Source organism: Apis cerana, linkage group LG16 (genome assembly GCF_029169275.1).
Source record: "Apis cerana isolate GH-2021 linkage group LG16, AcerK_1.0, whole genome shotgun sequence".
NCBI lineage: Eukaryota > Metazoa > Arthropoda > Insecta > Hymenoptera > Apidae > Apis > Apis cerana.
Window position 1 is genome coordinate 1,068,026 of NC_083867.1, and position 14,180 is coordinate 1,082,205.

Genomic DNA, 14,180 nt, shown 5'->3' on the forward strand with positions numbered 1-14,180 from the left:
CAATTAATTTTTATTTGAAATAATTATTTTTTAATTATAATTAAAGAAAAAGTCATCGAAATTTGATAACAATCGAATAGCTTAGTAATTGAACTTAAAAATAAATTTTATTATGAAATTATAAATAAACAATTTATAAAAGATAAAAAGATTACAATACATAATAAGATTAAATATTAAAAATTTATATATTTATATAATATATAGGATGTTCTAGGAAGATTATACATTCGATAAATTCTATATGGAAATAATAAAATTTATATAAACATGTGTCTAATTGCTTCGAATATTTTCGAATTATATTCATTTTTCGAATTCTTTTATTCTTTTACTATATTATAATAATATATACATTAATAGTATTTATATACATTATATATAATAATAATTTTTATTATTATTATTTTATATTATTTTTCTTAAAAAGAATTCAATATAATTTTGAATTTTATATTTTAATTTTCTAAATATTTTCTCTTAGTTAGTATATCACATATGAATATGAACTATTAAAACATTAAATGCCAAATGGAAAAACGTTCTACATGCCAACATCTTGCTTTAACATTAGATATTAAAATCATACATTAAATGCAAGCATACATTAAATGTATTTCTTTAATTTTTTTAGATTATATAGATTATAGAAATTTTCTATTTTATACAGTCAATAATCTGATATTTATTTAAATAATTTAGTTTGTATTTACTTCAAATTTATAAAAAAATTGGATATTTTAAATATTCATAATTACCAATAATTTAACTTATTTTTAAATATTTACATTTGCATATTTTTAACTTCAAACATAATTTTTCATTGTCAGACAGTCATGCGTCATGAATCAATCTCTCTCCAGATTTTTTAAATAGTTTCAATAGTGTGATGAAAAAAGTACAAGTTATATAAGAAAAATTATAATTTTAAAAATAGCAAAAGAAAATTAATTTTTAAAAATAGAATCATATATGTTTAACTTCATAATATCAAGAACGATATGATTGCATTAAAACGAATTTAATGACTTAATATGTAAAACGGAGGCGATAATAATTTGACATTGAAATACGATTACACAGAAATTATTGTGGTAACAACAAAAATTCTTACTACAATACAAAATTCTTAATACAAAAATGTTACTTATCTGACATTATTGAGTTATGATAGTTTCATTTGTCAAATATTATCCAGGTTATTAATAAAAAATGAGAAGCAGAAAAATTATTACAAATCGGTTGCAACAATATTTGACCTAATTTGACGATACATCGATGAATTTTATTCAGATAAAAAAAATAAAAAACATGCATAAGATAATACAAATAACTGGAAATTGATTTCTTTTAAAAATTTATATAACGTCATTATCTAATCTAATCAAAGCAAATATTTTCATTGTATTCCATTTTCTGTAGTATAAAATTTTGTTCTTTGTAAAATCTAAAATATGCTGATTTTATATAAAATCTCTGAATTTTATATAAAAAGTGAAATATCTTCAATATTTTATTTGATTTACATTATTAATTACATGTAAATCTTTAATAAAATTTAATTTCTATTTTATTTTGTTATATTTTTTTTCTATTATTTTATGTGTTTTTTATTTTCATCTGAATTCGATATGTGAATATTATTATGCATCATCAAATTAGATCAAATATTTTGGCAACCGATTCGTAACCGATTTCTGAAGCCAAGGTTATATCATTAAAGGTCATAGTATCTAGATCATTAAATTCGTCTCAACATCGCTCTCAATATCACAAAGTTAAAAATATACTATTTAAAAAAATACTTTGATTTTTTATTAAGAACAAATTTTTTTGCTATTTTTAAAATTACTATTTCTTATTTCTTAATTCTTGTTAACTTCTGATTAATTTTTATTTCAAATATTTTTTCATGAGATTATAAAATTTTCCGAAAAATAGTAGATGATCGCATTTTATCTATATTTAAATCTAGATATAGAAAAATTTTGAAATAAAAATTTTACGTAGAAAAACAATTTCATGAGAGAAAAAGATTTTTATAATAATATTAAATATTAAAAAAATAATTTTTCTCCATATTAATTTTATCTCCGTTATGTTCTTTCATGTTATACAGTGAATGAAATTGTTTACAAAAAATAAGATTAAACAAATATTTTTGTAATCCTACTTTTATATTTGTTATAGTTTTTAAAATCATTTTTATTTCTATTTATTTCGTTTAAACATTCATTTTAAAAAAATATCAAGTAAATGTAATTGAAATATTGAATATAATAAATATATTGAATATAATAAATATTGAATAATTGAAATATAATTTGAATTTAAATAAAAAAATATTAATTTGATAGGAGAAAGAATGATAGGAACAAAAAGATAAATAAAAATAGTCTTTTTTCTCAACTTTATTAAAATATTCATAGTTCTTCGTTAATCCGAGTCGCATTGATGAAAAATACGCGATATTACGGTAGAAGAAATACAAATAAAACGCAAATACGAAGAAAAATACCAATAAATGATATCTTTGCTGATATTAACATTGATTGCAGATACATTCGATAACGATGATCAGCTTATTACTATACTTTCGTTTGTTCGTATGAATGAAGTTTTTAGTTTCATGCAAAAAGAGACAAACATAATTAAGTACATATATGTATACACGCAAAATGCAATTAAAAGTATGATGTGGCTGTTTAATCTTAAGCGTATGAAATTTTTTTTTTAGTTGTAGCAATGATTCAATCCAGGTACAACAAAATCGTAGTTATGTACAAGTTTACATTTATACATACATACATGCATACATATAATAATTATACATATAGTTTATGCATGTATGTGCGTATATGTATATATGTATTTATATATATATATACGTATAACGTAATTAAAAAAATGATGGAATACCAACGCCTTTGATTGCCAATATCTGGCTAAAAATATTAAAAGACTGTCTTGGAAGATGAGCAGCAATTCCCTGAAACGTTTACGATGTCAGGACGATATCATATATATTTCTTATCCTATATCACATTTGCAATTTATAAGGCAAGGCTATCCACGAGATATACCTTTCTTATTTATGTAGTTCCTTACCGTCAATCATAAAGTAAAGTAACTACATTATGAAAAATTAGGAGATAATTCTTTCGTTGATGTTATATAATAATATTTACCACAGTATACACGCACACTACTCACACGCACACATATACACAAAAGCACATACATAAAATGTCTGTGGTATCCATAAAAGTGATATGAAAGAAACCGAATTGCTTATGACAATTTGCATAAACAATCTTGTCGTAAGGTATCGTTTCTTCATTTTTTCTTTCTTAAAATTTTTTTATCTTCCTTTTTTTCTATGATCGTATTCTTATCCCCTATACTTTCTATTTCGCTTTCTTTTGTTTCATACATTTGAGCATATGATATTAGTTGTTCTTTCATTTATTCTTTAGTTTTTATATTTTATCATTTCAGCTTTTTGTCAAAAGCCGCTTAGATGTATCACGAAATAATAATAAATCGTGATTCTGACAAGATAATTACAAGCGGATTTTTACTTGTTATTTGTTGTCACGTTGTAGAAAAAAATCTCTATATCGTAACAATCTGTATTCGATTTGTTCAATCCACTACAGTTTCTTTTTTAGCAATATCAATATTATCAATCGTTGGTGATCCACAAACTGTAATTTTTTCTTTCAAATACTGATAATTTTTTAATCTCGAAACTGCATAATCCTATAACAATGAAAATAAAACAAATTATACAAAATATAAAAATTATAGAATATAGAAGATATAGAAGATATAGATTTAAAAATTTCTTTAACATGGAAAGATATATTAATATGCAATACCATTATACAATATCAATAACTTTTCTGTAAATGGATATATAAAAGAATTTATATATGATATACATTTTTTTTAAGTGGAAATAAATTATTTTATATCTTGTACATTATTAATATTAATATATTTTAGTATATTAAACAGTTCGTTATTTTTTTATAAAAAAGTATTAAATTACAAACTTCAAATTAAAATATTCTAAACTAATGATTTTATGATATAAACAGCTTAATACTTTTTACTAAATACATTGATTAATGTATTTATATAATGTATAATAATGTAAAATTATATATTTTCATTCATTAAAATATGTGTTATCTTATAACTTTTATGCATTCATTTTCAAAAAAACTTTTAATATCACATATTGTATCTCTTTATACTAAACAATTTTTATAATTTTTTTTTTATAAGTTTAATCTTTTGTAAGATTTCATTTTTTTTTAAAAAAAATATAAACACTAGATAAATTAATACATACCCAATATCCGAATGGAATTTCGGATAATTTCGCATTTACGATACTCCAAAGGCCCCAGAACAAATGACTAGCCAAAAAGAATATCTTGATTTCCATCATGACTCTTTCCTCTTCTGTCGGACCTTCTTTGCCGATTGTTTTCAAGTAACTTCTTACAAAGTTGAGCTGCATTAAACAATATAAAAGTATTACAAATATGAAATTACTAAACATATAATATTATATTATCATAAATAATTGAAAGTTAAATTTGAACAGAAGATGATATACATATAACATGTATATATATTTATATATAAATATATATATATATATATATATATATATATATATATTTATATACATGAATCGAAAATATATGTATATTCATATGTATATGTATATTGATATATATATGAGATATAAGATAAATTTTAAAATTCTTTTCTGTAAAGAGAATAATATATCTACAACGAAAAATAATCTCGAAGATAAAAACGATCTGAAAAATCGAAACAATTGCAATCGGAATAAACATGCGTTCATAGGGATATTCTAATTGAATACGGTAGACGGATATTTGATTGCGATGTGAGAAAAGTGTCTTATATAATTGGAAATAACGCGATTTTACCACCCATAAGACACTGTACATTTATCGAGTAATGTAGATTATGGATCAACTATCGAGAGTGCGTGTAGAAGTACTCTAGAGTCGTAGATGCGCAGCTACGGGACTGATGTTGCAAATGTAGGTGATGGCACCGCTTGTTCTTGGTTCCACAATGTACGGTGCAAGACAGGATCCATAGCACTGGCACAGATCGTCCCCATTATTCCGATTAGCCGATCGCAGGCATCAGCCTTGTCTCACCGAATTGTGGTCCTGTGAAACTAATATATACACACGCAACACACGCCAAGCAGTCCTCGATCTGCTCTCGTTTAACTCTCGAATTCTTGCTTTTGACCGAGACATATAGAGATATATACGCTTTTACGCATCGCATATGATCAAACTTGGTCTTGCGCTTTTAATTTTTCAATCTTAGAGAGAATAAAAGGAAAATAGGAAGAAAGCAAAGAAAAAAGAAAAATGTGAAAAAGGTAATTGAATAAGTAACAACACGGCGACGGCGACGGTGACAGTGACGACAGCGACGACGACGGTGATGATAGCAATTATAATAGCTATAAGGTACGATGACAGTATTATAATAGTAATGGCGGCAATAATGGTTTAGATGGAAAAAAGGAATTTATAGGTTATGATATAGATAAATGATATGTTAATTTAAATTTTTTTAATGAAATAAATTTTGCTCCGTGATATACGTGTATAAAATTATCTTATTATGAAAAAAACGAAATTTAGAAATAGGACCGATCCACTATTTATAATATATATGAATATTTTATAATTTAATTCAATAGAGAATGAAATATATTTTTATAAAAATGAAATGAATATTTTTATCGCTATTTGTGATCTTTTTTCTATTTGTATTTTATTTTTTTTAAATATATTAATTATCTTTGTTTAAAATAGAAATGCAAATTTAATGCATTGATTGATATGATTTAATCAATATTATTAGATTAAAAATCAATATAATAAAAATATAATCATATAACAAATGTAATGTAATTAATGATAAAGATAACCAAAGATTTTCTTGCAATACTTCGTTTGTTCGATTTTACAAGGGCGCAAGACAAGTTAAATGATAAAATTGAGAATAACAAAATGCGGCGATCTTACCATTATTATGTCTTTGCAAATGTTTCGAGAAATGCAATACTCCAACACTTACCTTTTGTTCTTTTGTAGGACCAGATCCTGTGCGTTCGTGAAAGAAAGGATATTCCGCTGCCGTATAATCATATTGCCATTCCACAAAGTGATTTGCTATGTCAAATGCCCGATAATTATAAGAACAGTATTCAAAGTCGATAAGAACAAGTTCTGGTTTCCGCGTATTTTGTCGCAGCAATATATTACCCTCTTGCATGTCATTATGACAAAATACAACTGGATATTTATGTCGCGTTGCAAGCGATCTAGAAAAAAATATTTCTTAAAATAACAATATAGATAAATATAATAGTGTATATATATATGTGAATTAAGTGTAAGATTATAAATTTTTTATTTAAATAAAAATAATAAATAAAACTTTGTAATTATTTCAAATAAAATAATAAATTTACTTAATAAAAATATATATTAAATAAATTTTGAAGTCTTATTTAAAAATAAGATTTTATAAATTCAGAAAATACAAAAAAAATATACTTAATAAAAAAAAATGATTTTGAAATATAGTAATTCAAATTCTGCATAGAAAAATCATTTCATCTTTATTTTAATGAAATTTTTTATACATTTTTATCTTAATAAAATCAAATAATAAATAATTAAATACCAAATAAAATAATAAATATTAAAATAATTTATTTTTTAAATAAATTATTATTTATAAATAAATATATATATAACAGCAGATAAAAAGTGAAATAAAAATTTTGTTTGAATAATTATTTGAATCAAAATTTATTTCGATAATATCCAATCTTATTATCTTAACTGCAACATTAATTCTTTAACACTCAGTATTGCATCGCGCCAACTTATTTTAGAAGTGTGTAAATTTTATCACAGTAATATTTAACTTCTTTAGACAGGAATTTGTATTTCATTTATGATAAAACAACCTATAGACATATCTATAGATTAAGAAACTCAATTCATATTCTTTCATATTACCTTTCATATTATTTTTTTTCATCATTTGTTTCATGTTTCTTTGTTTCTTGTTATTCTTTTGTTTTTCTAGAGGAATATTTGTTTTTAAAATAAATTATTCAAAAATAAAATTATTTCTTTTTTTAATTAAAATTTTCATTATATAAATTTTTTTAATATTTAGTTGAAAAATGAATTAAATTATAAAAATATTGTACAATCGTTTCAAGTCTCATAATGTAAATATTTTATAATTGAAAATATATATGTTATAATTAGTATAATATTAAATATAAATTGAAAATGCAAAACATTTAGAGTATATGTGAATATAATTGGCTATAGTCATTTATCGATTTCAAGTTTATGTTTGAAGAATATTTAAATTCCCAAAGAATACCCAAAGAATATAAAAAGAAGAATAAATCTTGTATTTTTCACACGTGATGAAATACGTTTTGACTTTGTCCAACATTTTTTTATTTACATGGAAATTTTAAAAAGACAAACATATACATTATATACTAAGGAAATTATATGTAATATTAATATAAAATGTTCTATTATGTTTCAAAAATAATAAAAATTATTTTTATGATTTTCATTATAAAAATAAAATAATAATTGATATTTTTAAAATTAAAATTACTTTTTCATTAAAAACTAATAATAAAACTTCTAAAAATTTCGTATTTTTTTTATTTTTTAATATCCAGTATTATCTATGAAATATATGTTAAAATAATTAATATTCTATAGATCGATTTAATATCGATATTTTAACTAAAAATATGTAATAAAATTATAATAAAATATAATAAAAAGATATAATAAACCTAACCAGAAAGTCTAATTAGAAGGTAATTTAAAATTCAAATATTTCTAATAGTCGAAATCATTAGTAATTTATTACTTTTTTTTATTATTTCGAATAATTTTTATTTTCGAATAATAAATATTTGAAAAAATTAGAATGAATTATTTCTTCAATTATTTCTTCTTATTTTATATTCAATATAGCAAAAATCAATTCAATATAGTTACAAAAAAATATAGTTATTTAAAAAAACTTTAAGTAAATTTAAAATTTCTGAATAAAAATATTAGTTATTTTTACTAATTACATTTTTTAGTTTATTCATGATAAAAATTATTTTTATTTTTATTATTAAGAAATAAATATTTTAAAATTGTATTTATTATATATTATATATTATATATAATTGTATATATATATATATATATACAATCCTTCAATATTATCCTTCAATAAATTAAGTACAAAACGTTTATAAATGTTTACAAACATTACTTGGTATACAAAAAATATATATATATAAGAATATATATGCAAATATTCAGATAATAGAAAGTCATCAATTATGAAATACGTTCCAACTTCACTCAATATTTATCTACAAGGTATTAACAAGGAAATTTCAGAAAGAGAAAGATTATAAATATAACAAGTCTTACAATTGTCTGAGCGTTAAAGGGTTAATTTACTCGATTTTTTAATTTACTTCTCTTTTCCTTATGTCGTTATTATCTTACCTGAACCATTTAATCTCGTGATCTAAATCAATTATTCGTATCATGTTAACGTTCTTCAAATGCCGGACATCTATATCTTCGATGTTCTCTAAAATATCTCTAGTCGTATCTAACCATTTAGCCATAGTATCCCAAAGCCAAGTTGGCTCTTTGCTTATGGGAACTTGCATACAATGAATCTGCGCCATTTTTTCAGCGATCATACAGCTCAAAGTCGGATCCGCCAATTCTTTGGTAAGTAACGGTCTTGCCGGTATATATTCTTCTATTCGACCGCCAGGAAATATACCGTGTAATTTGGGTCCTAGCCGCCTTTCCGACAATAATGTGAAGATCACCGATTCGGTGATCAATCCTTCCAAAGCTCTTTCTCCATGTATTTGACCATACAATCGTAACAAAACTTGCCGAGGCTCACCTCGAATCGGGACAGTTTCATCTGGTAATTGGACATTGTACAACCAATTGCTTAATCCACCACTGTAAAATATTGAAGAATATTCAATTTAATTTATATATTTTTTTTAAAAATTTCTTTAATCACTTGTGATATCTTAACTCAAGTATTCACTTGTTGCGTATCTGTGTATTGTATAACTATTGCATATATTGTCTTATTTTAATATGCAATGATTATTCTTCCACGTTGATATGCAATAATGATACGATAAGTTAGTTTTAAAAACTAAATAAATTAGAAAACATTTGAAAGAAATAAATGTGTGTGTATATGGATATATATATTATATTTATATGAATATTATTATATATTATTATTATATATAAGTATCACATACATATATATATATATATATATATATGTTATAAATTTTATTATTATATATAACAATTTATTATTATACGTAATAATTAATTTATATCATTGATTATTACATATATTACATATATCACTCTCATACATCATTTACTATATATTCATATATATAGTATATTCATAATATACTATATATATACACGTATGAAATTTTATATTGAAATAGGAATAGTGTTTTGATCCATACTTTATATAGCACAATTTCAAATTGGAAAACGATTGATTGACGTTTCGTATGGCTTACGATTATTATGTAGCACGGCGTATTAAGTGCTTGACAGTTTACAATTGCTTTGAGTTTCAATTTCCTTGAATCGTATATGAGAACGGATAACAAGAAATACTAGAGAATTATCGATGTTAAATAATGGAAAATAAAAGGAATGAAAAAAGTATCACAGAAAAAACGAACAAATTATTTAATACGATACAAACCTAATACGTTTCAATATGATATTTTCCGCGGTAACATGTTTCCAAACTCCATGAAGATAATCGCGACAAATACGCGCTGCCATTTCCCGCATCTCCGGATTCTCCTCAGACATCTAATATAAAGAGAACAAAGATAATTAACACAATTTTTACAAACAACAAATAATCTTTTTAATAATTTAAGATATATATATATATATATATATATATATATATATATAAAATTCAATATAATAATAACATATCATAGAGGAAATGGATTTTAAATATATTATCATTAAATTTATCATAGAGGAAGGAATTTTAAATCGATTTCTGATTAATTGTTTATATCTTAATATAATACAACAATAATTTTATCTATATGTATAAAACTTTGTATATAATGAAAACTATGATACAATTATACATTTGATATCAGAAAACAATATCAAATCTAAATTGTCGAATTTTCAATTACTTTTCTATTTTTACTATTATTATTAAAATTATTTCATTATAATTATTTGATATGAATTATTACATATTATATATTATTTTAATTAATACTGAATAAATTGAAATTTCAATTAATAATAATAATAATTAGTAACAGTTAAAATATCAAATAAAAAAATTAAAATTTTTATATAAATTAATAAGATATTCAACATTCCGTTCTATAAACTAAATAAATTAACAAAAAAATTAACATAATAAGATTAAAACAGAATTCCGACTGACAAAAAGCGACCATATTTATATATTTTGCATTCTATATGTTTTTTATTATTACTCTTATTTAAAATATTACATGCATTTTATATTTCATATAAAAAGTACCACTTTCGTTTATTCTTTATTCTAACATAATCAATTGAACGTTCGATTATGAAAATAATTCTATAAGTATAATATATTATCTTGAATCATCATAGCATACCCACAACAAGGGCTGCCTTTTATGTTTTATTTCCCGTCGTTCTCCCTCGCAGGTATAAGAGGCCCCACGATCGCCTAAAGTCGCGAAACGCGACGTTTCGATAAGATGCCGTGGACGCGACACGATGTCGAAATAAGTGAATTCGTTGGAATACTACTATCGTGAATATGCCAAACTGTATGTTCAAATTCACCCAGCGAGAGTATCGCACCATCACAGTGGTGCATGCGTGTGAGACTTGCGCGAAAATAACGATCGATATTTCGTTCTACGTATACATGCACTATATGATCATTTTTCTGTAATGCGACGCGACGGATGTAGATATAAACGATAAAAAACAAATACACGAAACGAAAAACATAGAATCGACATTTATGTACTATATGTATATATATATATATATATATATATATACATATAGTATATATATATATATACATATAGTATATATATAAGTATATATTAATTATTTAACAAATTTGATTGTTAATATTATAGTGTTAAATAAATAATTATAAATAATTATAAATATCGTTTCGTAAGTTTATCAAAGGATGCAACGTTAAATTCGATCAAACAATCACTTCATCGATTAATATTTGCCTCCTGCTTTTCTATCTCGATTTTGAGAGAGACAATTTATTATTTTATTATTTCATTGTGTTTACATTCAATATAGATATGCTTGCCTGACTGCAATTCTTTGCTTCGTAATTTATAATAAAATTTAAAATAAAAGATTAGGGATTATCGTATTGGATTATCGCATGGATTATCTTATATTGAACATTATAATATTATTTTCATTTTCATATAAAAATTATAATTATTTATTTATAACAATTATTGACAAATTTACGTGAGATAAAAATATTCATAAAAATAATAATTTAATCAATAAAACAGATTATTATAACTAATTCTATATATGCATTAAACGAATATTTAATGAAAAATAATTTAATAATAAATTCAAATTTTCATGTTATGTGAATTAATATCATTTAATCATTAAAAAAATATGTCAGATTTTTGATCTTATCAATAATTATTATTCGCATGATATCTTTATTGTATATCTACGTAAATTTAATCAATGTTCAGATAAAAGACTATCGAAAACTTTCCCTGCAATTAACAATTTTTGATTATATAATCATTGGACATAGCTAGTGAGTTATTAAGATGAGAGATAAAGAGAATTATATTAGAAGTAATATAATTCTGATAAAATAATCCTGATAATATAATTCTGCTAGATTTAGAGATTAAATAACTATGAAATACGGAATAAACCAAACTAAATAATATGTTCTTTTATCTTCAAAGAATATTGTATTATAACAATATTATATTATAAGCAATAAATATTTATAATCAATTGTTATACAAAATAAGAAAAGAAATAAAAAATAAAGAAAAAAAATAGAAAATAAAAAATAAAAAAAAACGAAGAAGAAAAAACAAATTTTAAAAATCAAATATTAAATTCAGGCATATACATTTTTATTTCATAGAAAATTATCATTTTAATTATTTTTTTTTAATAAATCAAATAATATTTATTTTATTATTGATTTTTTAAAAATATAATTTTAAATATTTTATAAAATACAATGACATATAATTACGTATCTTAATGATATTATCTATCTATTAACAGACTAAGTGAAAGAAAACAGAAAAGAAAAACAATGATAAAGAAATAAACGATATTGTTAAACTTATTTTTTATTTTTAACACTACAATTCATCGTAATATTACTATCTTAATAAATAAAAGAATTTATAAAAAATATTAATTGTATTAAAGTTATTACTTGTATCTATCTTATATGAATATTTATATTCAAAAATATATCTAAGTAAAAAATTTTAAATTTTTATAATTTATATATTTGTAATAAATATATATTTATAAATACATTGATTCATAATTCTAAATAAATACATAATTATAATTAAATATAAAAAATAAAATGAACTTTTTATTTATTTATTGTATTACATATTTATAAATTGTTTTAATCAATTTTTTATTATTATGAAATATCGTTTTAATAATACATCATTATATTTATTTATCCGAATTTTAAAGATTACATTTTTTTATATATTTTTTATTTATATATTTATTGAAAAATAAATATTAATAATAAAAATAATATTAAAAATAAATAAAAAATAAAAATTTTTTAAATATATTTTATATTTATTAGATTATATTTATTTACCGAAAAAACAAAAGTAGATATTTATTAAAAGTAGATATCTCTTTTGATAAATCATAAATATTATGAATTTAAAAAAAAAATTTATCGCAATAGGAAAAAGAAATTCAGGATTTGTAACTCTTTATAAAATTTTTTATAAGATATAATATTGTGATATTAAATTTAAATATTTTATATTTTTATATATTTAATTTTATTATATAAAAAGTGAAGGAAAGATTCAAAATTATACTTTCGCAGAAATAATAATCTTAAATATTATGAACATACCTTGTTTCCCAAACCCATCTTAGACTCTTTTGTTATTCGAGAAATTTGTAGTATTGAATCTTGCATAAATAGTCGTCAACTTTCACTTGATTCACCCACGTTTTTTTTAACAGTTTAGATTCTGCTTCAATTTTAACAGTATTTAATTGATTAATTCTTAGTATTTTAATTTTTTTGTCAATATAGATTAAGAATAACGTTAGAATTAATATGCTATTGCATATATATCATTAAAAAAATTAAGAATAAAAGATAAAAAAGAAAGAAAAGAGAGGAGCAAGAGAAAAAAAGAAATACGTATTAAAGAAAAAGTTCTATTATATATTATGTAGAAATTCACTGGCGCTGTAAGTATTTCACGTTTGCTTTCAACGGTTGAGTCACCGTCGCGTGCCACGTATAAAAATTAAGATAATCGAATTATTGATTCGATTTATTTGAATAATCAAATTTTTAAAAAAATTAATAATAATTGAGTAATGATAAAAATAACAATACTAACAAAGTAGGAGTACAGTTGATGTTTATTCTTATTGCACATAAAAAAAAAATTGAAGTTTTAATCCACAAATTGCGTATAGTCAAAGTTCTTACTTTGTTCACATATACTTCTTACGTGACTCTTGCAAATACACTAGACGCGGTTATAGAACAAAGAACAAACAACTTCTTACGTACGCAACTCGTATTCGTGCACAAATTGACACAAATATGCGACACAATTCAAGGAAACTACGATGCGTAATATACACGACCAATAGCATCAAGATATCTCCTACTCCTTTTTTACTTTTAAACGATGGTAGCGCCACTATACTGTACCATCATTATCATTCTTGCCA

At 22.2% G+C, this 14,180-nt stretch overlaps 1 protein-coding gene across 7 annotated transcripts; it reads right to left on the reverse strand.

The window, feature by feature from the left end:
* Positions 1–2,393: 2,393 nt before the first annotated feature.
* Positions 2,394–14,165, reverse strand: LOC107993690 (choline/ethanolamine kinase). Of its 7 annotated transcripts, none has more exons than XM_017050237.3 (7): positions 13,933–14,098; positions 13,339–13,459; positions 9,910–10,022; positions 8,640–9,119; positions 6,154–6,400; positions 4,361–4,525; positions 2,394–3,762 (listed from the first exon to the last, which is right to left on the reverse strand). In XM_017050237.3, exons 2-7 carry the CDS (start codon positions 13,402–13,404, stop codon positions 3,646–3,648), a joined length of 1,188 nt encoding a protein of 395 aa, XP_016905726.1. In that variant the 5' UTR covers positions 13,405–13,459; positions 13,933–14,098; the 3' UTR covers positions 2,394–3,645. The 7 variants fall into 7 exon arrangements, with proteins under 7 accessions (XP_016905726.1, XP_016905725.1, XP_016905723.1 ...); XM_017050236.3 differs by having other exon boundaries at positions 13,339–13,462; XM_017050234.3 differs by having other exon boundaries at positions 13,339–13,462; positions 13,841–14,003.
* Positions 14,166–14,180: the final 15 nt, after the last annotated feature.

Bases quoted from the DNA above. Each gene is read 5' to 3' on its own strand.
- LOC107993690 (XM_017050237.3), bottom strand. From the start codon at position 13,404: ATGCAAGATTCAATACTACAAATTTCTCGAATAACAAAAGAGTCTAAG. The intron at 6,401-8,639 runs GTAAGATAATAA...ATTTTTTTCTAG, and splicing joins CACGAGATTAAATGGTTCAG to ATCGCTTGCAACGCGACATA. The intron at 4,526-6,153 runs GTAAGTGTTGGA...TGTTTAATGCAG, and splicing joins GTCCTACAAAAGAACAAAAG to CTCAACTTTGTAAGAAGTTA.